Below are 24243 nucleotides of genomic sequence, written 5' to 3'. Positions count from 1 at the left end.
CTCCACAAAGGGTTTCAGCAAAGCATATTTAAAGGCCAAGTAAGGGAGGGGGTCACAGGTATGTGATCAGCTCGTGCACAGTTCTCTGCTTCGTTGATGCGGAGGGAACAGGGCATCAACACGATCAACCCCTAGGTGCCAGAAGGTCTGGGGGCCATGTGCTCACAATCATCAAGTAGTTCATCTCTTCCCTTAGGTGGTGGTTTTTAGCATCTGAAAAACTCAGGAAATACATATGAGATACTATTATCTGGGTACTTCAGAGAGGAGCTACAGCAGAGGATGGGGAGAGGAGTCTGTACCGGGAAGATCCCATAGGGTCCTGCTCTAATGATGAGCTTTGTGCTTCAGAGGAGAGTGAGTTGTTGAGTTTGTTACATATATGTCATATCAGTGGGTTATGTGAGTGAACAAGAATAGACTAAGATCTCAAGAAGAAATCACTGGTCATCTATCTGCCTTGGGTACATACGGCTGGTGGGGGCCTTTTGACAAACATGACCATCACTGGCAGAAGTACCTTCTGTGCTCATAAGACATTCTGCACTTAAGAGGTTCTGCAAAGATGGGAGGTAGTCTGTATTTCAGCAGCTTCCATTAAGCTGTCATATACCTTCCCTGCATTTCCTGCCTTATAGCAAACCTTGGATTAATAAGACCTTCTTTACTTGGTGGGAGTTTTTCCCTCTCACCTGCCCAACCATCCTGTGTTCTGCTCCTGCTGTCACAGTCTAATAATTGTAATGTGAGCTGCACAAGGTCAAACCCAGATCTTGGGCCCTTGAGTGATTGGGAATCATGTAGCTATTACAGCCAACTTTTAATGATGACTAGAAAGTATTGAAAGTTTTGAGCCTTTCTTTTCCCCAAATGACCTGTGCAATAGAGCAGTGATAATCACTCTCATAGGTAAATGTGCCTTTTCTGAAATTCTAGGTAAAACTCCACCCCCTGCAATCCGAGTATGAAAAATAAGATGGCTGTAGTAGAAAAGGCTTATCATTTAACTTTGTTTTGTGTATTTTTATATATGAAAAATTGAGAGATCTTCTCTATAGATGTAAGTATATATATTTTTTAATTGAAGTACAGTCAGTTACAATGTATCAGTTTCTGGTGTACAGCATAATGTCCCAGTAATGCATATATGTACATATATTCATTTTCATCTTCTTTTGCATTAAAGGTTATTACAAAATATTGAATATAGTTCCCTGTGCTATACGGAAGAAATTTTTTTATCTATTTTTATATATAGTGGTTATCATGTGCAAATCTTAAACTCCCAGATGTATACCTTCCTGCCCCTTTTCCCCCAGTAACCATGAGATTGTTTATCATGTCTGTGAGTCTGTTTCTGTTTTAATTAAGGACTTCAGGTTATTGAGATTGACTGGTTTTCAAAATTTATTTTTTAAATAAGCAATACATTCACACAAACACAATTTTCCACCCATATCACTGCAACATTATATACATATCTATATAGAAATACATATATGTATATAGATATGTACATAGACAAACTTCTAGTCCCTCATTCTTTAAGTAGAAAAATTGAGGCATAATCAAGACCAGCAAGTTTCTTAGGACAGTCAGTGTTTTCAGGACCTGGCACGTGTGGGTGGCATTCCTGATTCTATAGCTAATGAACCTTGATGATGCTTTGAGTTTTATTCAACAGCTGAAAAAAATTTTCTCTGAAGCTATGTGCTCATCATCATCACCATTATGATTCATATAACTGCCTTTCTCAAATGAGGCAAAGTTCACTACCCCTCAGGGTAGTGGGTCCAGGAGACAGAATGCTAAAAAAAAAAAAAAGGCGTTGCTTTACTTTCTTCGCTTCTAGGCTGCTCACTCCAGCCCCCATCTCGTCACCTCACTGAGAAATTTTGCTCCTTAGTACCAAGTGAGGGGCTTAAAGGCCCCTTCTTGACCCTCAAGTCATTTTCCGTGTTATCCATGTCTCCTTAATGAGCAGAAAGCATGTGCTTTGGGCTGTCACAAACCTGGGTTTGAATCTTAGTTCCATGACATGTTAGCTTCGGGAAGGTGACTTATCCTCTCTGAGCTGTGTTCCATCTGTAACGTGGGGGTTACCATACCTACATCAGGAAGTTCAGTTGAGAGTCAAATAAGAAAATGCATTTAATTTCTCAACCCAGTACTTGACACCTTGCCAGGCACTGTTAATGTTATTATAATGTTACGTCAACAATATTTCACTCTTATGAGTATCCTTTATAATTCGGAAAAGGCTAGACCCTATTTTCTCACTCCAGCATTCACTCCTGTCCCTTGTCCAAGACTTCAGATGGGATATGCCGAGTTCAGGCCATTACTGCTATTTTGATTATTTAACATTCACTGAACACTGAGATGGCGCGGCATTTGCGGGGCACGGAAGGAGGTGGGGCAGCCTCTCCCGCTCTGAGTTGGGCTGGGAGCGCGAAGCTGGCTGGGTGTGTGGCTGAAGTAGCACAGCCAAGAAAGACCATCTGGACCAGTGCAGTCAGGGATCCCAGGAGCCCTGTGGGGCCTCGGACTAAACCAAGTTATTTGGCTTCTAATCAACTTAATATTAAAATTCTCCAAGCCCTCCTGTCTAAGATGCTAATTTCTTCTAAAGAGGTGTGTGATGTCGAGAATCCCACATCAGTCAGGCTGCTGATTTTTTTTCTGCCTCACCCCCCTCCTGTCAGCTGGATTGATCCACTGGAAAACAGAGACTTTTCCTTTATAGTAAAGCAAAGCCCTAATTTAAATAATCATCACTGCCAGACCCTTACCTTGAGAGGCCTGAACACATTTGGGGGTTTACGGCTCTGTCACTCCACTAATACTTCTGGGACAGGTGCCAGCTTCCCTGTCTTGTGAGGAAAGTGGGCAGGCTTTTTTGAACCCACCTCACCTCCTAGAACCACCTAGCCCTTGACTTTCAACCCTTCTAAAAATCGTCTGAAGGCCAAGGGTGTCCTGAATTCCAACACAGCATTAGTACACAAGCTGTCTCTTCCAACATGTCAGTTAGTGATAGGATTCTTTTCTAAGTCATAAAATGCATCCTGTGATCACTTTCCTTATTTCATTACCTGCTTCAGCCAGGTCAGTGGCATTCGGAGAAGTCTGTATCAACATTCCCATGACAGGTTAAGTAAGATTTTCCTATTAAATCCCTGCGTTATGAAGCTAGCCTATGGTGCTAGTGGTGGGGGAGGGTGGGGGTTGTGATCAGACGCTCTGCCTCATTTTCCATTGAATTACCTTGAGTTCCCCAGAAACACAGTGCTGCTCAGTCAGTGTTTGCTGAAATGAGAACAACAGTTATTACCAGAAGAATTATTCCTCAGCCTCCATGGATTTATCTCTGCAGCCTCACGGTCAAGTAGTCTTACAGGAAGACCTCAATAAGCAATTCTCGGTAATTCAGACAAGCAAATAGTCAGTGTGTACGTGCGTGTGTGTGTTTTAGGTATGTTGAAGGTTGGAGAGGGGAAGCAGCTATACGCCTGCAGAAAGAGGTAAATCTGTTGTACGACTTCTGCAGTATGAGCCGTGCAGTAACCACTGCAGTTAGTAGTGCTAATAATGACGATGATGATACCTGCTGATTATGTGATGGTGTACAGCTCACGGAGTGCTTTCATCTGTGACATCCCATTTGATCTCCGTAACAGTTGAAGGGAGTAGGAAGGGTCAGGATACTTATTCCCATTTTACTTGTGGGGAGACAGCTCCAGAGTCAGCCGTGAACAGTTTACAATGACAGAACTGGCCCTGGTGACACCAGTCCTGTCACACTTCCTACCTCCATTCCATCTGCTCCCTATGCTCCACTCCCTTAAGGCCTGATCAGAGATCATGAGCATTCCTATGTTTTAGAAGTTGATACATTTTGCAATTTTTCATTAGACAAGTTATCCCACGATTGCCTAGATGCAAGGCACAAGGATGGTTTCTGGGGGAAGACAAAAAGCTAAATAAGACAAAGAGCATGGCTTTTGACTCAGAATCTATTCATGAAAGTCAAAACTGTAAATACTTTTTTGTGAAATGTGGTAAGTGCCTACAAAGTGTCGAATAAGCAAGGGAGATGGAGGAACTGACTCTTGAGGGAGGAAGGCAGAGAAACTTCAGAGGTGATCTCTGGCAAGACTTTAGAGGATGACTAGGAGTTTTGTTTTGGTTTGCTTCCAGTTTTATTGAAATATAATTGACATGCTGTTTTATAAGGTGTATAACATAATGGTTTGATTTATGTATTTGCTGCACAGTAAGTGTAGTTAACATCAATCACCTTACAAAGTCACATTTTTTTTCTTGTAATGAGAATTTTTAAGATTTACTCTCTTAGCAGCTTTCAAATATACAATACAGTGTTGTTAACCAGTCACCCTGCTGTACGTTACATCCTCAGAACTTATTTGTCTTGTAACTGGAAATCTGTAGAATGTGAGTTATTTTTAAAGAGGAGAAGGGAAGTGAGGGCATCCCAGGTAGGGGCAGTGAGCCAAAGCACGGAGCCATGGACCGTGACGGCCTGCTTGTGAGCAGGTGAGCAGCTCAGCGTGTTACAAGTATAGGATAACGTGTGAAAAGTGGTTATAGATGAAACTGGAAGATGAAATCAGGCCAGATGACGCCAACTGAGAAGTCTCATTTTTAACCCTGTGTATGATGTATATGTTCAGAATGTAGCTGTTAAAAAGGCAACACAGTTTGTAAGTAATACAACTTTAAAATTCCTTCTCTGGAGAAAGGCCAGGATTGGCCCAGATCAGGTGTGGGAGGGATACAGGCCTGGAAGTCAGCGGTGGGGATTGTCTGGGTACCATGACTTTTCCTTGGTGGCTGCATGAAGGAAAGGGACAGCTTTCACAGACCCAGAGGAGGAAATTAGGCCTTAAAAGCAAAAAAAAAAAAAGAAAAAAAAAAAGAGAGAGAGAGTGAGAGAGAACCAAGTCTGGGTTTATTTTATTATAATCTTGTTTAAATGTTGGTGATGGCAGGCAGGAGAAAAGCTCCAAAGGAAAGCTGCTTCTTGGGAGCGTGGAGACTGACTCCCATCTAGTCATCCAGCCTCCCGCCTCTAACAGCTGATTCTCCTAACACTGATCATGGGGTCTGTTTCCCTGAGTGCAGTGTTTTGCTTCCTCCCTCTCCCTCCCTCCCTCTCCCCCCCACCCCCCCTCTGTGTTTAAAAATAAAGCATTTCCTTACAGGAGAGTTTTGAGTACTTGGTAGATCTTTGATGAATTTGAGAATGTATTTTGCAAAAACAACAGAGAGCTACGGAATTGCTGCAGGCCAAGTTTCTGCTGTAGCGCCCCCTTCCATCCAGTGGAGAGCTTTGCATTTGCTAAAATTCCAGCTTTTCCCCATGGCCTGCAGGGCTTCCACCCAGTCCAGCTTATGTCCCTCCTCCCCTGGCCTTGCTCAGATGCTCAGGCACATAGACTTCTTTTCTTTTCCTCAGATACCAAGTTCCTCCCGCCTGGGCCTTCACACACACTGCCCTCCCTCTTCTGTCACCACTTTTCATGGCTGGTTCCTTCTTAATATTCGGGCTCAGCCCAAATGTCATCTTCTCATAAAGGACCTATGTCATCACCCTGTACAGATAACTGCTGGATCCCCATGTCTTCCACAGAACCTGGCACATATTAACCACGAAAATCTTATTAAATAAACAAGTGGATGAAACAGGCAAGGCAGTTTAGGGTGACTTAAACTCTGCCCTCCAATGGCATGTGTATTTAAAGAGCCCCAATTTCTGTTTGACTTTGCTAAGTGTGGAGGAAGACGGCTGTCTGTTATTAAACTTGCATCACATTATCTCCATGTCCTCCATCCAGGATACACATGGCTTATGAGTCAGTTTTACTCTGTTATCCCCTACGTCTTACCTTCTCTCTCCTGCATGCCATTCTCCACCCGTCTCCACGTTCCCAGTTTATTGTATTTCTGTGCACAATAAGAAAGGAATTTACACTTATTATCTGGGATAATGTCCTAGCATACCAGACACTGTGCTAAGCATTTTATATGCATTATCTCAATGCAACTGGCTATAAATACTTTCCAAATATTGTCCGGTCCTACAAATTTACATTATAACTGCCTTTGGGGTTATATCCAAAAAAATTATTACCAAACCAATGTCAACCTTTTTTCCTATTTTTTTTTCTTCAAATAGTTTTACAGTTTCTGGTCTTATCTCAAACTCTTTAATCCATTTTGAGTTGGTTTTTGTATATATTGTGAGATAAAGGTCCAATTTCTTTTTTCTGCATGTGGATCTCCAGTTTTCTCAACACCATCGTTTGAAGAGACTGTCCTCTCCCAATTGTGTGTTCTTGGCACCTTACCGAAGCTCAGTTGACCATCAATGCATATATTTATTTGGGGGATTTCTATTCTGTTGTGGTGGGCTATATGTATGTTTTTATGCCAATACCATACTATTGATTACTGGACCTTTGTGACACATTTTGAAATCAGAAAGTGTGATGCCTACAGCTTTGTTCTTGCTCAAGATTAGTTTGACTTTTCAGGGTCTTTTGTGGCTCATGAATTTTAGCATTGTTTTTTTTTTTTCTATTCCTGTGATAAATGTCAATGGAAATTTGATGGAAATTTGATAGAAATTACACTGAATCTGTAGATAACTTAGGATAATATAGGGATTTTAACAGTATTGAGTCTTCCAATCTATGAACACATGATATCTTTCCATTTATTTGTGGCTTCTTCAGTTTCTTTCATCAGTGTCTTATGGTTTTCAAGGTAGAGGTTTTTTTACCTCCTTGGTTAAATTTATTCCTAAGTGTTTCATTCTTTTATATTCCAGCACTCACATTCCAAGCTCATCTGACCCTCAAGTCATTGTCCAGTAATTGCTATTGTACAGTGAGAAGCACTGATATCTCAGTAACTGGAGAAAAAAGTGAAGTGAAATACTTCACCAAGTTCTAGAACCATCAGTAAAATTTCATTAGGAAATGTGACTAATCTCATGATTTGACTGCACCTGAGCAATACCATCATAAAATACATTTTTAAAGGGAGAGCAATGCAGGTGTGTTTACTTCTCAGAGTTGATACCTAGCATGTGAGTATTAGGATTTTTTCAGGACCTCCAGGGTTTAGATATTCGGTCATTTCTTAATCCATAATATAAATAAAAATCTTCTTGACTAATATAAATGTATCTACATCAGTATCACACTCCCTTACATGTGTCTGATGTGTGCCTTACTTGATCAATAAGTATTAGTAAAATCAGTTGGAAAAAATGAATTACACTAGTTAATGAATTAATGAAAGTTTCAAGATGGGGAATTAGAAGTTTTCTTTAAAATCTCTATATTGAAGTATATATTATGCAAATGTTTATAGCCAGATAGAACACTCTCCATAGTTGAGGTATAAGTGGTAGAGTCTAGGGTGTTTAAAAGCTATCAAAATAATATAAATTATGACAATAATAAGAAGAAAACTAATGTCCTCATGAGCTGTGCTTGATCACAGTGCTTCCCTCAGAATTTTCTCTTTGGTCAACATTAAAGATAGTCTCATCTAAGATCCTGAAAAATCTTCTCCATGGTTTATAAAGGATTGGAGATTGAATGGAAAGAGAATTTGCTTCTTGTTTATGAATCCAGGACTTACTGAGCCAGGGAAAGCTGAACTGTCCTTCCCCTATCCAAATTCATACAAGGTTCCGAACTCTACGAGAAAGTAGAAACCAGAAAAGGAGGCTTCATCTTTCTGGGCTATTAATTATTCATAGAATGTATTGCTTTAATGAAATGTCCACACAGGGTACTCATTTTTCTGGACTTCTGCCATGTCAGAGACAAATTTGGAGGGGAGAACGGGACAGTAACAGAAATTTTTTTAATAAATCCCATGCACCTGTCAAGTAAAATCCCCTATTCATCTCTGTAAAAAATAGGAGAGGAGATGGAAAAGAAACAGGGCATTAGTTTATTAAGTTCCCACTGAATCCCATTTGAAGAATGCAGTTCAACTTCAAACAAGACCCCAAAGTCACATCTGATGCTGATCCTATTGTGTAGGCTAACTCACTATAGTTTACGATATCTCAGCACAGCTGGCACCCCTTCCTCCTCTGTAGTACCCCAAACACTCCTCAACTCTACAGATCTAGGGAAATAGCATTTGACGGTACCATTGGACTGTGTACAACAACCACATGGTTTTAATGGCTGCAAATAGGACAATTATGCTTTCAGCAAACTGGTACCTCTTTGAAGAAAGGAAATACAGGGCAATTATATTGATACATTGTCTCCTGGGGCTTGCTTGACACACCTGGAAGGAGTGCAATTCAGCCTGACATCTCTGGTCACTTCCTGGCCTTTATGGTTAAAGAAGCACAAGTGTGTTTGATTTTTTTGCGACTGTCGAGGGCGACCACTGCCTCTGACCACCATCCTCTTCCCCTGCTGGGGTTTCACTGCAATGACTGGGATGATGTCAAAAGGGTCTCTGATGCTTAGATCACCTTTGATCTCTCTTAGACCGATCTGCTCCCCAAATGGGTTCTTCCCTCCAATAAAAGACTGTGAGTGGACGTGTGTATCCTCATCTCAGTCCTGACTGGCGTCGTGAGAAACATTTTCTCTCCTGATTTTGGTGATCAAAAGACAATGCCTTAACCCAAGCTCCTTTTCCTGATTTTGTTTTCAACATACATTAACATTTCAAAATAGAATTTAAACAGGTGCCCAGTAACAGAATGACAAACGTTAAGTGTGAAATCTGAAAGTGAGGGAACTGAATCACATATGGTCACCTTTTTTTTTTCCTTCTTAACATCCACCTGCCCTGGACTATTAAGTGCTTTCCTCACTGTCACGCGGCGCAGGACTTGTAAAACTGGGGATGTGGGTATTCAAAGACAACATTTGCTTGGTGCCTTTAATGATTTTTGTAAATAGTCATGTAAGCAGACTGCCCTGCTATCCAAAACGAGGAGATGAGCTGAGAAAATCATTTCCTGAAGGTACTTGAAAGCTAACTGCAGAAAGTGAGGTTTGTCTCCTTGCGGGGTTTTCTGGCTCCTGTTTCACTAGGTGGGGATGGAGCTGGAGAGCAGCATTCTCCAAGAATCTATAAAATGTGTATGCCCAGGGGCACTTTTTTTTTTGGATACCAGAGTGCTCAAGGCCTTTGTTGGCTTACAAAATTTAACAGATAAGTGAATTATCCGAATATGCCAATGACAATTTAGAGACCAGCAGGAAAAAAAAAAAAAAAAAAAGGACCTGGTTAGAGCAAGTTGCAGCTACATGAGAGAAAGAGAAGCCAGGAAACCAAGGAAGCGATATTTCACAGGAACAGGGTCAGAGGTCTGGGAGGTCTGTGACTCTGCCTTCATTGAACTGGACAGTTAGACTTTGCAAATAAAGGCACCGTGAGTGACTCATTCAGCTTTTACTTCAAAGGTAAAAATAGAAGTTTTGAGAGCATGTCAGAAAGGGACTTATTTTAATGAATCCGGGATTCACTTACTAGGTAAAGCTCTCTCTGATAAATATCTTTATCTCAGCAAGTCCCAGTTGTCCCATGTGAGAGGAAGGGCCCTTTAATTCTCACCAATAATTTTGCCACTCTCTTGGGGGAGTGTGTGGATGACTCTAAACCTTTTCAAAGTTGGCAAGATACAAATCTCCGTGCACACACATGTACATGCTCACTTTGTGCATAACAAGAAATTGCCGTTAATATTTACTGAGTGCTAACTTCATGCTCTGCACAGGTCCAACCTCTTTAAATTTCTTCATGTATTAAATTCTCTGACATCTGAGTAGGGAGGTTTTACTCATCAGGAAACAGGGACACAGCATTTAAGTAACTAGCTCGAGGTCACAGAGCTAATAAAGGGGAGAACTAAGGCTCATACTCGGGCAGTCAGCAGAACTGATGTTCAGAGTGTAAGCATTCCTCCTGCCCTGCCCTTCAACATTCCCATTTCCCATCTGTAACCAAACATACGGAGCACATAAATTTCTTCTATGGGCCCTAACATCACCATAGAGCCCTAGATAAATCTTGACCGCGTGCTGGATGACAGAGAAGCATGTTAAGGATGAAGCACGATAGCAGAGTTGGCCTGATTTTAGTATTCTGAAGAATAAAGCGTGTGGCTTTGAAAGGGATGAAACAGCATTAATGTTTCAATAGCCAGAGAAGTAATGTTTCAAATGCCACAAAGTGAAGAATTCTACTACACTATTCCAGTAACTTCAGTGGCCTGGAGTTCTTTCTGACCGTGCCAAGGAGGAGGCAGAAGAGAAGCAGGCCTTCCACACTGATGCCTGGTGCGTGAAGCCTCGTGGCGGCAGCTGCTCTTTGATCTCGGATCCTGAAAACTCCCTTTCAGATTGTATTGACTTTTACACAAAAACACCTACCATCCCGACTTTTCCACCTAGTTGACTAAAGAAGCAGAATTTCAGTGAAACATCAGAAAGGACCGGGAGCCCTGCGGCAGTCCCTTTGGTTGACATACAAATCCCTCTGCCTAACGATGACCCAGCCTTCAATGTGTTTCTGACATAAAATCAAAGATTAACGTGATTTCAAAAACAAAACAGAGCAGACAGTGACGCTGGAACTTGTGTTTGCCAGGTCATCTGGTCTGAAGAGCTCTGTCCTGCACAAAATACAGAAAAGCGGAACCATTCAGTGGCCCTTGAGACAGGAGAAATGAGTTGGCGTGAACCATCCCTTCCATTTTGAGAGCCAGCTGAGGCAAGAGACACTAGGAGCCTGAGTGGCTCTAATTCTGGTCGCTAAACGTGCCTTCTGAGGTAGGGGACATGTCTGTGTGTCTCCACCAGGCAGGGCGAGCCGCCCGCAGAATACTGAGTAGCTGTATCAGCGGTGCCGGCTCATTTGCAGAGATGGCACAGATGTGACCTCCTCAGTCAAAGTCAATGTTTTCTTGGCCCTCGAAATTTCAGAAAAATACAAATGTGAATGAAAAATGATGGTAAGGCCCACATATGGCCCCAGAGTCATTGCCTCAGCAATTATTAATGCCTGCTGGGTTTCCAGCACCCTCCTGGATGCTGACAATGACATAAAAATCATCCAGGATAGAGCTCCTGTTCCCCCTGATACTCATAATGATCAAGTAGCAAAAATCACATCGTTTTAAACATCACGGAGTTGAACATTTTCTTTGCCACCTATACTCTGCTTTTCAAATTACAAACCAGCAGATAAAAACCAGCACGACTTACATGCAGTCTTCCCTCTGCCTGGGCTGCCCTTCCGTTCATCTGCCTGGAGAACCTCCACAGGTAACTCCGCGTCCAGCCTGGCGGTCAGCTCAATGACATGAAGCCTCAATGGCCACGCCCACACTGTGGTCCTCATCTTTCTCTGTGCTCCCTTCATACCCCATCCCCATGGTTACCGTTTAAGACATAATTGTAGATACCTGGGGGTCTGAAACTCCCACTTAGTGACCGCCTTTGATGGAGGTTCTTCTAGACTCTGGCTGCTCTTTAGAATCATCTCTCGGTGTGTTAAGAAATACAGAAGTTCAGGTTCCAAACCAGACCCACTAAAGCCTTCATACCTTTAATTTACTTCATTTTCCACAGATGAGAGACATACAAAAAGTAATAGCAGAATTCAAATCAAAAATACCACATCCTTAATATCTGAGTCAGGATCCAATAACCCAGTGAAACGTTTCCTGGTTTAGAACACACTGTTTTTGCTGAAGGCTGAAGTGAGCCTTCCATTTCCTTTCTACTATTTAAACATAAATCTTGAGACCGGTATGTTCAATTCTCCCTGTGTAAAGTGGGAGTGGGAGGGAGAGACGGATGACTGGATCCGCATGGAAGACCTTGGCCTAACTTATTCACTCAGTTCTCTGCTCAGGGGACTTGGAAAAGAGAAGGAAAGAACCGTGCCTGGCCTGGATCAAGGAGACACACTCTTGCCCAGGTTTATTTACCAAGGAGGCAAGAAGAGAAAAAATGAGATCATGTGTCCCTGGCTATAAGACACAGTGACCTTGCCTAGGAGTAAACCCCAGTCCAAAGAAGGTTCTAGTCTCAGACAAACCATATTAAATACTCCTGCCCCCTTGTTGGAGGATTTGGAAAGTGAACAGAAGTGGATCTGGCATCGTGACCTCAAGTTATTTCCTCTTATCCCATTGGCTTCTTGTCCAAAGACAGCCATCTTGAGTGCCAAGACTTCCATGCTCCAGTCATCTGCCATTTTCCCCATTTAACCTATAAGTGTGTGTGTGTGTGTGTGTGTGTGTGTGTGTGTGTATTACAACTGGGAGTGGAGAGTGCTAATGGGAGCTGGTGGGTAGAGCCCAGGGCTGGGCCAGCCTGGAGTTAACATCCTATGATACACCGGAACAACATTCTGTTATTGTGTTGGAATAATTCCTCCACCACAAAGAGTCATCCAGCCCAAAGTATCAGTAATGCCGAGGTTCAGAAACCCTGGATTGGAAAGTATATCTATTGAGCACTCACTTTTTACCACACAAAAACCTTGTCATTTACATTTGTTATCCCATGTAATTCCAACAGAAACCCTCTGATGAAAATATAATCCCTGTTTGCAGATGAGGAATCTAAAGCTCAGAGAAATTGAGGACCAGCTAGAGGTCACAGATCTGAAAGGGAGCAGAATGGGACGGACAGCATGGTTTCTGATTCCTGCTCACGGCCATTCCTCTACTGCAGAGTCCCCTGTTTCCACCCTGTCACACTCATCTCCCTTTCAGATCCCCATTGTCACTGGCATAGCACAGGGTCTCTGGGGGCACAGTCTTTTGGCAGGTCAGCACACAACCACTTCAGTTAGTTTAGGTTTCCTCTTTCTTTAGCCAGACTCCTGTGTAGACGGTACAAAGCCAGGGCCACCTTAGACAGGTGCCACTACCGAAGCACGGTCAGTCCTTTACTTCTAAACTCAGCAAGTTATTCATCCCAGTCTTTTGAGGAACGTAGACCTGTTTTGGTTGCATGCACTTCTGAAATAATGGCTGATTGTCAATGCCGATTATTTGGTCAAAAAGAAAGAGCCAAAAAAAACAAAAAAACAAAAAAACCAAACTGTTCAAACAGAGAGCATAGATGGGATTTTGGACAAAATAGTTCTGGGTTTCAGCTACTTTCTAACTTGGATTTGCCGGTTTCTCCTGCTTCATGTCCTGCATATTCCTTAACTCCCCCTTCAGTTCGTACCCTCCAGCTCCAAGGACCTTCCTCAGTTCCTCAGACGCACCCAGTTCTTTCCTCAAGGCGTCCATTCATTCTCTTGCTTCTTCTAGAATGTGCTTCCTTCCACAGTGTGTTTGGCTACCACCTACCGTTTTGTTCAGGTCTCAACTTGGATGCCATTTCTTCAGAGAGACTCTCTATTGACCTCCCCCAATCTAAATCAGCCCCTCTTCCTTCTGCTGCTATTTGTAGTACATTCGTGGCGGTGTTTACTAGTATAGTGCCCGTCTCCCACCAAAGGGAAAGAGCTCCATGAAGGCAAAGGCCATGTCACCTTGGTTTACCAATGCTCAGCCCATAGCCTGCATTGAAAAGTATTTCTAAATGAATGAATGAATGAATGACATTAGTTAAGGTGCTTAACCTCCATCAGCCTTATGCCCTTATCTATTCTATGATGATATTAATTCCAACCTTTCAAAGTTATCATTAGAATGAAATGAGGGGACATATCTAAATAGCCCAGTGTAATACTTCAACAAGCGTTGGTGCTCCATAAGCATTCAAGACCTGGGAGCTCTTCTCTTAATTCTTGGACTAAATTATTTTCCATGTAACTGGGGGTAAATACTCTGCCTCTCTGTGCCTCTTTGTTTTCTTGTATTATTAGGCTGCACCATATGAAAACACTCAAACAGCAGCAGCTTTATAATTTTTCATTTGTACAGGCCTTTTATAGAGAGAAGTAAAATGTAATTCAGTCATTTCAGACGTATCACAACATAATGTACAAGCAAGATGAGGAGAGGGACTTCTCTCCCATTTAGTGACTAGTGATGTTGACAGGGAGTCGAAAGATACTACCCCAAATTGTGACAGCATCGTGGGAAGGTCATGTTGTAATGGAGTATTAAGCCCCAAATTCCCTTTTACCCCTGTCTTGACTCTCCTTTTTTTTTTTTTTTTTTTTTTTTTTGCTTTTTGTGGTCTAGAAAGAATTTTATGACTCTTTCCTTGCCACTGATTCCTGGTAAGACTTTCCTGAGTTCCCCTTTGCCCGCTCATCCCGGAGATGTGTTATTGAGGTTTTATTACCTGCAGTTACAAACAGCTGATATTTCAGCCCCAGTCAAGAATCATCTGTGTACACATTTCTGTTACTGAGCACAGCTACTGATGGGTTGATAATCCAATTGACTGATGAATCTGAGTGCATTTTCATTCATGGTGGATGGAGCTAAATAAAGAAGGATAAAATGTGCATTGTACTGCATCATGAATTTCTCAGGCTTCTCCCTTTGGTTTCTTAGACACTGCGGAGCAGCACGGAGTCGCCTGTTGAAATTGAGGAGCTGACGGTGTGACTGAGCTAGTCCCGGGGGTCTTCACAGAAAGGGCAGTCTGGGTCCTGGTCGGCTGGAGATTCCATCTGAATGGTGAGTGAGTGCACAGGGAAGCTACCGCTGAGGGCTTGAGCAATTTCTCTCCGAACAACCTGGCCATCCCGGCTGGCTGCTGTTGATAAAGAACCAGAGTGAGATGGGCACTGATTGCACACACTTACAGGGGCGACTGCTGATCTCAGCTTCAAGTACTTTGTCTTTGACCTGGTGGGCTGGGGCACAGGTTGAGCACTCAGAAGGAGCCACACGGGCTCTGACAACCATTCACACAGACAAGGCAGGGGACATTCTAGTGCAGGGGAGCATTGCATCACCATGGGAACTCCTGCCCACAGTCCTCTCTGGGGCCCAGCACTCCTAGGAGCTGAGGATGGAAGGTAAGATAAGCCATGGAAAAAGCTGTGACAGAATAATGATTTCTCATGCAGCCCTGCTCACCAGTTGCCAGGGTTCTCCGGGTGGCCACCCTTATATCTAACCAGGATTTATATCAAGGCTAGTGACAGGAACCAGGAAGCAATTAGAGCTCCCACAGACCTTTCTGAGAGCAGCAACCCTCACTACCGTCTTTTCTCTTGCCCCAAAAGGTATCAGGAGGCTGGAAACTTGCCTCCATAGCATCCTGACTGTTTACTAGGCTCTTCCACTTGCGGTGAAATATTGGTGTAGCGGATGCTGTAAATTCCCTGCAGCCAGATCCAAGCCTCCCAGCAAAGATCAGCATGTCTGAGAAAGCACAGTCCTGAAATGGCCCTTCTTGTACCTGGCCTCTGAGTAACTCAGTGGTTTCTGAGCAGCCTCATGTATCACCCTTGGCCTGAGCTGTCTCCGGAGGCAGTGCTCATTTTCTTGGCCCAAGGATGCATCATGAACAAAATCACCTTCTCCTTGAAAAAGTAGTTTTTAGAATAAATCCCAAATTCTAGGAGTTATCTCACATAGTTACAGAATTTCTAATCATCCAGTAAAGGAATCACCATTAATTCCAACTAGTACATGTTTTAACTTTTTAGAACCTTAAGGATGGGACCTGTGTCTCCTTCATCTTTCTCTCTTTGATAAGAGGCAGAGCATCTTACACACCAAAGATCCTCAATGAAGATTTCTTGTGAACCTCATTCCTATTACTTAAACGATAGGACACCCAGTCAAACAGAGTTTAAGGCCTTGAAGTTTGGGTGGCATATGAGCCTTTCGTTCTACTCTCTAACCCTCTGCAGTCAGCCTCCTCAAGGGCTGGCATCCCTATCACTGTTGCCATGATGACATTGATGGGGGGAGGAAGGTTTTCAAAGGCCCTTGGTAACACAAGACACTTTACAGTTGTTCCGACAGGCCACAGACACTAAGGACTGCTCTACAAAAACGAAGGAAACTACTGACTCCACAGGACAAGGACTGAATTTTGTCCAGGGTGTTTAGGAACTCACTGACCGGCAGCAACGTGAGCTGAGAGAATCACTTGGTTCATTGTTAGCGCCCAGACATGCAAGCTGTGCACAGACACCACCCCATCCACCGCTAGGATGAGCTCCTTCACACCACTGTAGTGCAGGTTCCTAGGCGCACCTGCCAAGAGGAAAGAGCGGGAGGCTGTTGTTATTCCACCAAATCCAGCTCACTGCCTTGGCTAATTGGGGTTGCAGTGTCCCAACTAAAATGTTAACTTGCCCTCTCCACTTATGGCTTCTTATTTCAAATGTTTATGAAGCAGATTCACATGACTACTTCAGTGGTCTTAATGTCAATCAAAGGTTCACAAAGAATATTCACAGATTTTCTGTGCAATCATCAGCAACATTAACCATTCTTCATTTTCAGGGTGTGTTAATAAGCCAATAGTGCTTTTTCCAATTACCTTCGCAATCATCTGGCAAGCAAAATGAAATGACGTGAGATTTCATATCAGATTATCCCAGGTTAGCATTCTGACTACAACTATTGAGAATTTCCCCAGCTCTTGGAATGTCTCTGATCCTCAGCACATTTGTAGTAAAATAGGGATGATAACATCGTGTAGTCAACAGCGTCCTTGGGTGAGCAAGCGAGAAAACCTCTGCCCTTTGTAAACTGTAATGCTGTACAAGTGTTAGCTGTGCAGCAGGTCACCTGGTGGACTGTGTTCATGGGGGATCCTAACATCATAATGCCATCTCATTACGCAGTCTGTAGAATCTCTATTATTTTAGGTACATTAGCCGGGGTTTAATATCTGGGCCGCAGAATGTAATAGTTTCACTGTCATCCTTGTTTCTAAAGGAATAGTGAGGAGTCTGGCAGCCAGTCAGCTGTTCCTTGGGGCTAAAGGAACTGGGGTGTGTCTAGCCCGGAGAAGAGAAGGCTAAGGGAGGCAGGATCACCGTTTTCACACATTGCAAGGATTTTCATATGGAAGATGAAGGGATATGAAAATGGAAGGGCACTTGCTTTGGCTAGCTACAGAGAAGCCAACTCAGTGGTTGGTTAGAATCATAAAAGGTAACAGTTTGATTAAAAATTTTCAAAAGATCAACTCAGCCAGCACAACTCAGGTGAAGCCATTCGATGCAATAGGTAAATCCTTGCCAACTCAAGATGATCCAAAGAGGATGCTGTAGAAGAGATCTCTAAGGATGACCACTTTTTAGCTTCCACTTCAACCATATATATGCAAACACCTGCTGTGTTTGTTAAAAATAAATATGCCTGGGCTCCGTTAAAATTCCCCTGAGGAAAATTTCTGTGGCTGTGGCTCTGAGATATACATGCTTTCAGAGTGGCTGTCAACCTTGGATGCACATTAGTGTCATCAGAGGAGACTTTAGACGTCCTGCTGACCAGGTTACACCCAAGACCAATTAAAGCAGATTCTTGGAGCTAAGACCCAGCGTCAGTATTTTCATCGCTCACTTGGCGGCTCTAGCACAGCCGAGGCTGAGAACCATTGCACTGAGATTTACCAGCTACTGGGCAGCTCTGTCGTCTCAAGCTATGCTGCATGTTTTTAAAAAAAAAAAAAAGAACCGTCAGCGCCAGCTCCTGTTAAATCAGAGTCTCTGCGTCAAGAGCCTGGGCGTAAGTGTGTTTAAAAATGCTATTAATGAGCAGCTAGTCGAGAACTACCTACTTAAAGGGAGGAGGGAATCCTTAACCCTTCTTTTCAGGATTTAAGAACCTTGCTCATGGGGGCTTCCTCCTTGGGGCTAACTGAAAGTTCACTACAGTTTGAGCTCAGTTGAGTCCCACTTCGTGTTCTTTCATAGAACAAAGAGCTGGTCAACATAATTTTTTACTCTATGAGCTGCACAGAGCTCAGGGTACTAGAAACAAATTAAAGGAGTTCTTTTCTCATGTTAGCCATAGAATGTGCATGGAGTCATGGGCAAAAATGTTAAATGATTAATAATAATAATAATAATAAATAATAATAATAATAATAATAATAATAATAATAATAATAATAATGAGGAGGAGGAGGGGGAGAAGCATCAGCTGCAGCTCAGCACTTGGCCCTCAAGAAGGGAAATGGATGCCTCTGTGACGTAACAAGCCAAGCATTGTCCCCGTCCGAGCGAGGAAGTTCACTGGTTACTCAGTGGCGTTTGACTCCACTTGCTGTTTCACTGTGATCAGCGCTATCACCTTCTAAGAGTTAGAGGGCCCCTGGGAACAACACCCTGAAGTGTGTGCTGGGCAGTGCATGCCAAGCGAAGGAAGGGCGAGCGGCCGTGAAGGCAGGTGCCCTCCGAGGCTGTCTACCTTTTGTCCTCTGTGTTGTGTAGAAAAGAGACGCTCAGCCAGTGCCTGGATTGTTCTGCTCATCTGAAGGTTTGATACGATGCAAACCTCTAGTTGTGACTGAATTTTCCAAGTGCTGCTTCCAGTGTCCTCACGTAGGGACCCCTTAGGCGGTATGAAAAAGTGGGTCTCAAAGAACAGTCCTCGGCCCAGCAGCGTCAACATCTTGTTAAAAATTCAAAATCTGGGGGCCCTGCCTTACTGTCTGAGGACCTGTGGGGTGGCCCTAGCAATCTGTGTTTTAACAGACCCTCCAAGTAGTTCTAATACCACTAATGTTTGAGAACTCCTGACCGAGCCTGAGGAGCAGTTTATATATTATAATGCTGCCCATGGGTAGATTTATGCAGCCTTTCTAAGGTCTTTTCCATCTATTTGGGATTAAATTTTTAGTTTTGTTCTATCTCCCTCACTGTCTGTCTCGGGTGTTTGTATGTATTGTTTTTACACTCTGCCGTAGCATTTAACGGTTGCTTGGAGAAAGAAACAGAAGCCAGTTCTTTTTATTTATTCCCATGTGAATAAAAATGACAATGTCTGTTTTCACAAAAATTCCTTATAAGTTTACATTTTCTCTGTTATACAAACTAACAGTGAGCCTCCCTTGAGGCCACTCCCTTCTGTGATGCTGGGGAAGAGGAAACGTTGGGGCTGAGAATAATAATTAAATCACCCCTACCTTCCATGAGTAAGATGGAGAAGTCCTTTAAGATAGTGACGGTGCTGGCCAGAACCAGGACAGAAAAGACAAATGTGCAGATTGGATCGGCCATCTTATAGTCTGGCTAGAAAATACAGGGACCTCGGTTAATTGAATTCAGGCCTCTCATGTAAAAAGTCTGATTGATAAACAAAGTAAACATCCAAGCTTCCTTCACCCAGTCACCCTCCTGACACTTAATAGCCAACTCAGGGGCAAGACTTCCTTCTTCTAAGTGCTCATCTCTCAGTGCCTGAAGAAAGGGAGACTCTAGGCCATGTAATTTCCCCCTAAGTGAAGAAGTAAAGGGAAAAATATCCTTGCGTGTTCTCCCAAGAGGCCTGATTTAACTTCTCTCAAATTAATAGAAGTCCAGAGTATGTGGTGAAAACACACACACACTTGTACAATATTCAGTGACTTCTCAGCCTTAATTATGACAAGGAGACAGAGCGTCATCTGCTCGGAGGTCGCCTGGGACCAAGGTGCAGCTGGAGCGTGGTCTTGGCAGACTGGGTTAGTTTCTTTCTTTCGCTCCTAAGTATGACACACACTCGAGGCAAGCATCTTTAATACAGTCCAAAGGGTACGTACTGAGGCCTCATTCTCTTCCTCTCACCGCTGGAGCCCTTGGCCTCAGGGTGAATCACCTGCTATTCTGCCCTTGATGAGGTTTTGTGCCACTAAAGTTTGTGCCTCAGTATTTCTAGGAGGCTCAGTAAGAGTAACCTTGGCAGGAACACTCTCAAACTCCAGCAACCCATACAATTTTGAACTATTTTGCCTTAAACTTAAAGCTTTCAGTAAGTATTTGCTCCACTGAATTCAGACACGCCATTGTAATTTTTATGCACGTGTTTTCATTTTTTAGTAAAAATAACAGAGTCCCTGCTGACTGACAATCATGATGCTAAACACTCCTCTCCTCCATATCCCCCTGCCTCCATGCTCACCCACCGCTGGTAGTTCTTGGTATTACCAAATAGGGATCTGTAGTGAATATTTGTTTAGGGTCAGAGGCCCACCCAGGATCTATTCTAACTTTCCATTAACACCCTGACTTTTTGGGAAGAAGTTACCTCTGCCCCATGGCAGGTGATACTGGAAGGGCCATCAGTCAGGTCCTCTACCATCCCCAGTCAGGCAACAGATATAAGACCCAACTTAGTCTATTGGACTCCCTTTCCCAGAAGTATAAATCTTCAGCAGAGTGACAAGAACAGGGAAAAAAAGATTAGTTGAATCACATTTATCTTAGCATGGTGCCTGGAACAGAAGTTGGATAGTTTCTGAAATGTAGGTCCCAAAAGTTGCCCTTACTTTTCCCTTGATTTCTGTACAGGAGTAGATCGTACATCCAATAAATTTCAGCCCAGTAAATCTATTTTTTGCTTAAGTCAGCTAGATATCTCTTCTGTTGAGTGCAACCCAAGAACCCTAAGTTATTCGTGGTTCCATTGCTGTCCATCTTAACCACATGACAAAAGGAACTACTTTCTTGAAAGACTGACAGCCCTACAGTAAAAGATGTAGCTTAGGAATTTGGAAAATCTAAGATTTCAGGCTTTGAGTGTTTGTTTATTTAAACCTTGAAAAGTGATTTGTGTATGCAAACAAGCTGCCCACTCTCTTTTAAGTTAATATTGGAGGGTCAGTTTCTGTACCACCTAATCTGCTTAATCTCCAAAGTTACTTGGATAGTAAGTAACTCAAACATACTCACCTTAAAGTAGATAATAAGTGCACTGGTTAATACGCTGATGCTCTGAAATAGATCTCCAAGGGCGTGTACAAAGGCAGCTCTAACGCTGGCATTAGCTTGCACTTCTTTGTGATTGTGGCTGGGGCGTCTCTGGTGCAAAATCACACTTAGTCTGGAAGAGAGGACAATGTTCTCAGCACACATGAGCTTAACCCTTAAAAGCCTATGCAGCATTAATGGAGAAGTTGATGACAGCCTGCATTATCTAAAAAGGCAGAGAGTTGAAGCATCAATGCTTTATAATGGGCTATTTTGGACTAATTTTGAAAACAAGAGTAGCATAGAATTTAAAATTTTTCATACACGGACAGACGGTGAAGATTCACCTCAGTTTTCTCTTCCATCTACTTATGCTACTCTGTTTCACATTAAAACTGGAAAGCATCACCTCTTAGATAAAAGCCAAGTATTTGACAATGAGGAGGGGAAATATCATTTGCTGAGTGTCTACTGAATGTCAGGCACTGAGCTAGGCTTAAAGCTGAGCTTTGGTGAGAGCTTAACTAATTGTATTGGTTTCAAATGCAAAAAGCAGCAAAAAGGAATGAAACAAAATAAGTGGTGAATTTCGTCAAGGTTAAATTTTTAATCTTTAATTTTGTTCATTTCTATGAGAATTTGAAATTGAAATAATTTCCTAATGGCCAATGATGAGAGTACCATGTTTATGTATAAGTAGCTATTTATCAAGAGACTGAAATATATAAAGGCATTATAATATATACAAATGTTATATGTGTATATAATACGTTGCAAAATTTAACATTTCCAGTTTGAGTCAATGAGATTAGTAGTAGGCCCTATAAATTATGTACCCAATTCTATTTATCTACAACTTCAGGAATAATACCTCTTATGTTTTGCCTTGAAATGCTTTCTGTACATTTTGGAACAAAGATTTTTAAAAATTACTGTTTAGTAGCATGAATCCCAGTCTATTTGCAGGTAAAGTGTCTGTTACATCTCAGGTTATCATCACAAAGTGGAGTGACTGCTGGCCACCAAAATTTGGCCATTACATAATCTATACTTTTTAGAGTGTCAGTGTTTGGGCAGAATTTCACCCTCAATTAGGAATTACCATTCAAACTTCTTCAGACAGCCTAACATGCCTGGCAGTTAATAGGCTTTCTTTCTAGGTCTGCCATGCATCCTCATCATATTGTCATTTATTCTTTTATTCATTTTAAATTTAAAAAAAAACAACTTACTTAGAGACTTTGTATGCCAAGGACTGTTAAATGTTTGGGACATAAAGGTACAAAGAGACGTGGCCCCTACCTACTGTAGCTCTGAGTACAATGGAGAGGGCAGAGATTTTAAAAAGACAAACTTGAATGGAAAATTCCAATTATGCTAAGTCTGTTAAGACCTGGTGCTACCGATAGTGCGCAGAGGAGCCTGATTTAGTTAGAGAGACAAAGCAGTGCGCTGGACTTGAAAGGTTATATTTAAATGGGCTAAGAGAGGAGGTAATGTTTCAGGCAGAGAAAACTTAGCATGCAGTACCCTGAAGGCTCTGTCAATAATCTTCATCCTAGAATCCCTTAGCAACTTCTATTAGAACTTTCTGTCCTGCTTTTGGTTTCCTAAGGAACAGATTTATTCCCAAATTACAGTTCTGATATCTCTGAAGTCAGACAATACAGCATCTAGCAGCACTTGAAACCTGCAATCCCAGTTCTGGGAGAAAACATTTGTCACTTAGTATCCTTATCCATAAATAACTACCTATTTGCACAGGGAAATCAGCGCTTTTCAATTCCCTTGTCTAAGTATGAAAAGCACTTGCAATATTAAGGTTAAAGTTCAAAAGCAGTTGCAGTAAAAAGATTTGGATGGTATCTATTTAGAAAGTCACACTTTCATCAAGGTCCCAGATTTACGTGGTAGTTAGCTGGGAGCATCCTTCATCTTCATGTAGCATCGACACAACCTGTGTGACTCAGGAAATTATTCATGTGTGTATTGTTCCTGCTGCCCTGCGGACATGTTGCTCTCCTTATGCAAAGATGACGGTATTGACCCGCAGTCAGCAGGACCGTGCTCTGGCTTATTTGTCTCCTATAGTGATAGATTTGCATTGATCTTCCCATACTTTTTCACCCAGTGCCAGTGTGAAACACATTTTTCAGGTCAACTGGGTGGAAATTGGGATCTAGCCAGCGACAGCAGATCAAATACCATTCTTCTAATTGTTTGGCTCAAAGATTCTGAGCAACAGTTTGCAAACTGAGAGGTGAGGAACTGAGGCAGGCACAAGGCAAGGGCATGAGAGTGATTGCAGAAATGTATTCCGTGCTCAGACTGTTCTCTAATTACAAATATTTCTTTGTGCCCTCTCTTAAAAAAAAACACACTTTAAAATGCCATTCTTCTGTCACTGTCTTCTCCACTTTTATGCGTAAACCTGCCTCATCGCACACATCACACTGCATTGCAAGATACAGACAGATGATACGTAGTATGTGGCTTTCGTATTGGTTCCGTAACAAATCATCAACAAATCCTGTTGAACGATGTAAATTTATTATCTTACAATTCTGGAGGTCGGAGGTCTAAAATGGGTGTGTAGGACTATATTCCTTCTGGAGGTTCTAGGGGAGAATTCATTTTCTTATCTTTTCCAGCTTCTAGAGGTCACTTACATTCCTTGGCTCCAAGCCCATTCCTCTACCTTCAAAGTCAGTATTGCAGCATCTTTTCTCCCCTCTGATCTCATGCCTCCTTCTTATAAGGACTTTTGTGGTTACATTGGGCCAATCTGGATTATCCAGGATAATGTCCCTATCTCGAGATCCATCCTTAACTTAATCATATTTGCAAAGTTCCTTTTACCATGTAGCTTAACAGACTCAGAACTTCCAATGTTTGGGATGTGGAAATTCTTGAGGAGCCGTTATTCTGTCTACCACAGATGATAGATGATTGACAGATAGATACACAGATACGTAGATAGATACATTGATAGATAGATAGATAGACAGACAGACAGATAAGTAGAGTTGCCCCAAATCAGACTATCAAATAGGAAAGAGCAAATCAACCAAAAAGGATCAAAACCCCATTGTCATGAGCAAGCAAGTAATTTATTTGGGAAGACCAGGCTGATATGGCAATGATCACATGTCCAGTAGGACATGATCACATGTCCCATAAGAATGATTTAAGACTGCCCAGATAAGAGAAGGGACCAACAGATGGAACCTAAGGAGAGAGTTTGTCTAACACAGGTTAAGGAAGAATTTTCATGCAGTCATAATGATGCAAAGTTCAGATAGACGGCTTATGAGAGAAATAAATTCCCTGTCAATCTGTTAAAATATATGAAACTAATGACCATTTTATGGGGATGTTGCAAAA

The 24243-nt window shown here is 42.3% G+C and overlaps 1 protein-coding gene across 1 annotated transcript in view; it reads right to left on the bottom strand.

Annotated features, from left to right (window-relative positions):
- Positions 1-7236: 7236 nt before the first annotated feature.
- The window catches only part of SLC30A8 (solute carrier family 30 member 8), a 38884-nt gene continuing 21877 nt past the window's right edge, over positions 7237-24243 (bottom strand). The window contains exons 5-8 of the mRNA XM_010972681.3: positions 20842-20992; positions 19098-19203; positions 16076-16210; positions 7237-14753 (exon numbers count right to left, since the gene is read on the bottom strand). Of these exons, the coding sequence (XP_010970983.1) occupies positions 14608-14753; positions 16076-16210; positions 19098-19203; positions 20842-20992 (538 nt within the window). The 3' untranslated portion in view covers positions 7237-14607. The remainder of the gene's footprint in view (positions 14754-16075; positions 16211-19097; positions 19204-20841; positions 20993-24243) is intronic.

Source organism: Camelus bactrianus, chromosome 25 (genome assembly GCF_048773025.1).
Source record: "Camelus bactrianus isolate YW-2024 breed Bactrian camel chromosome 25, ASM4877302v1, whole genome shotgun sequence".
Taxonomy (NCBI): Eukaryota; Metazoa; Chordata; class Mammalia; order Artiodactyla; family Camelidae; genus Camelus; species Camelus bactrianus.
This window is presented reverse-complemented; position numbering and strand designations above follow the sequence as displayed.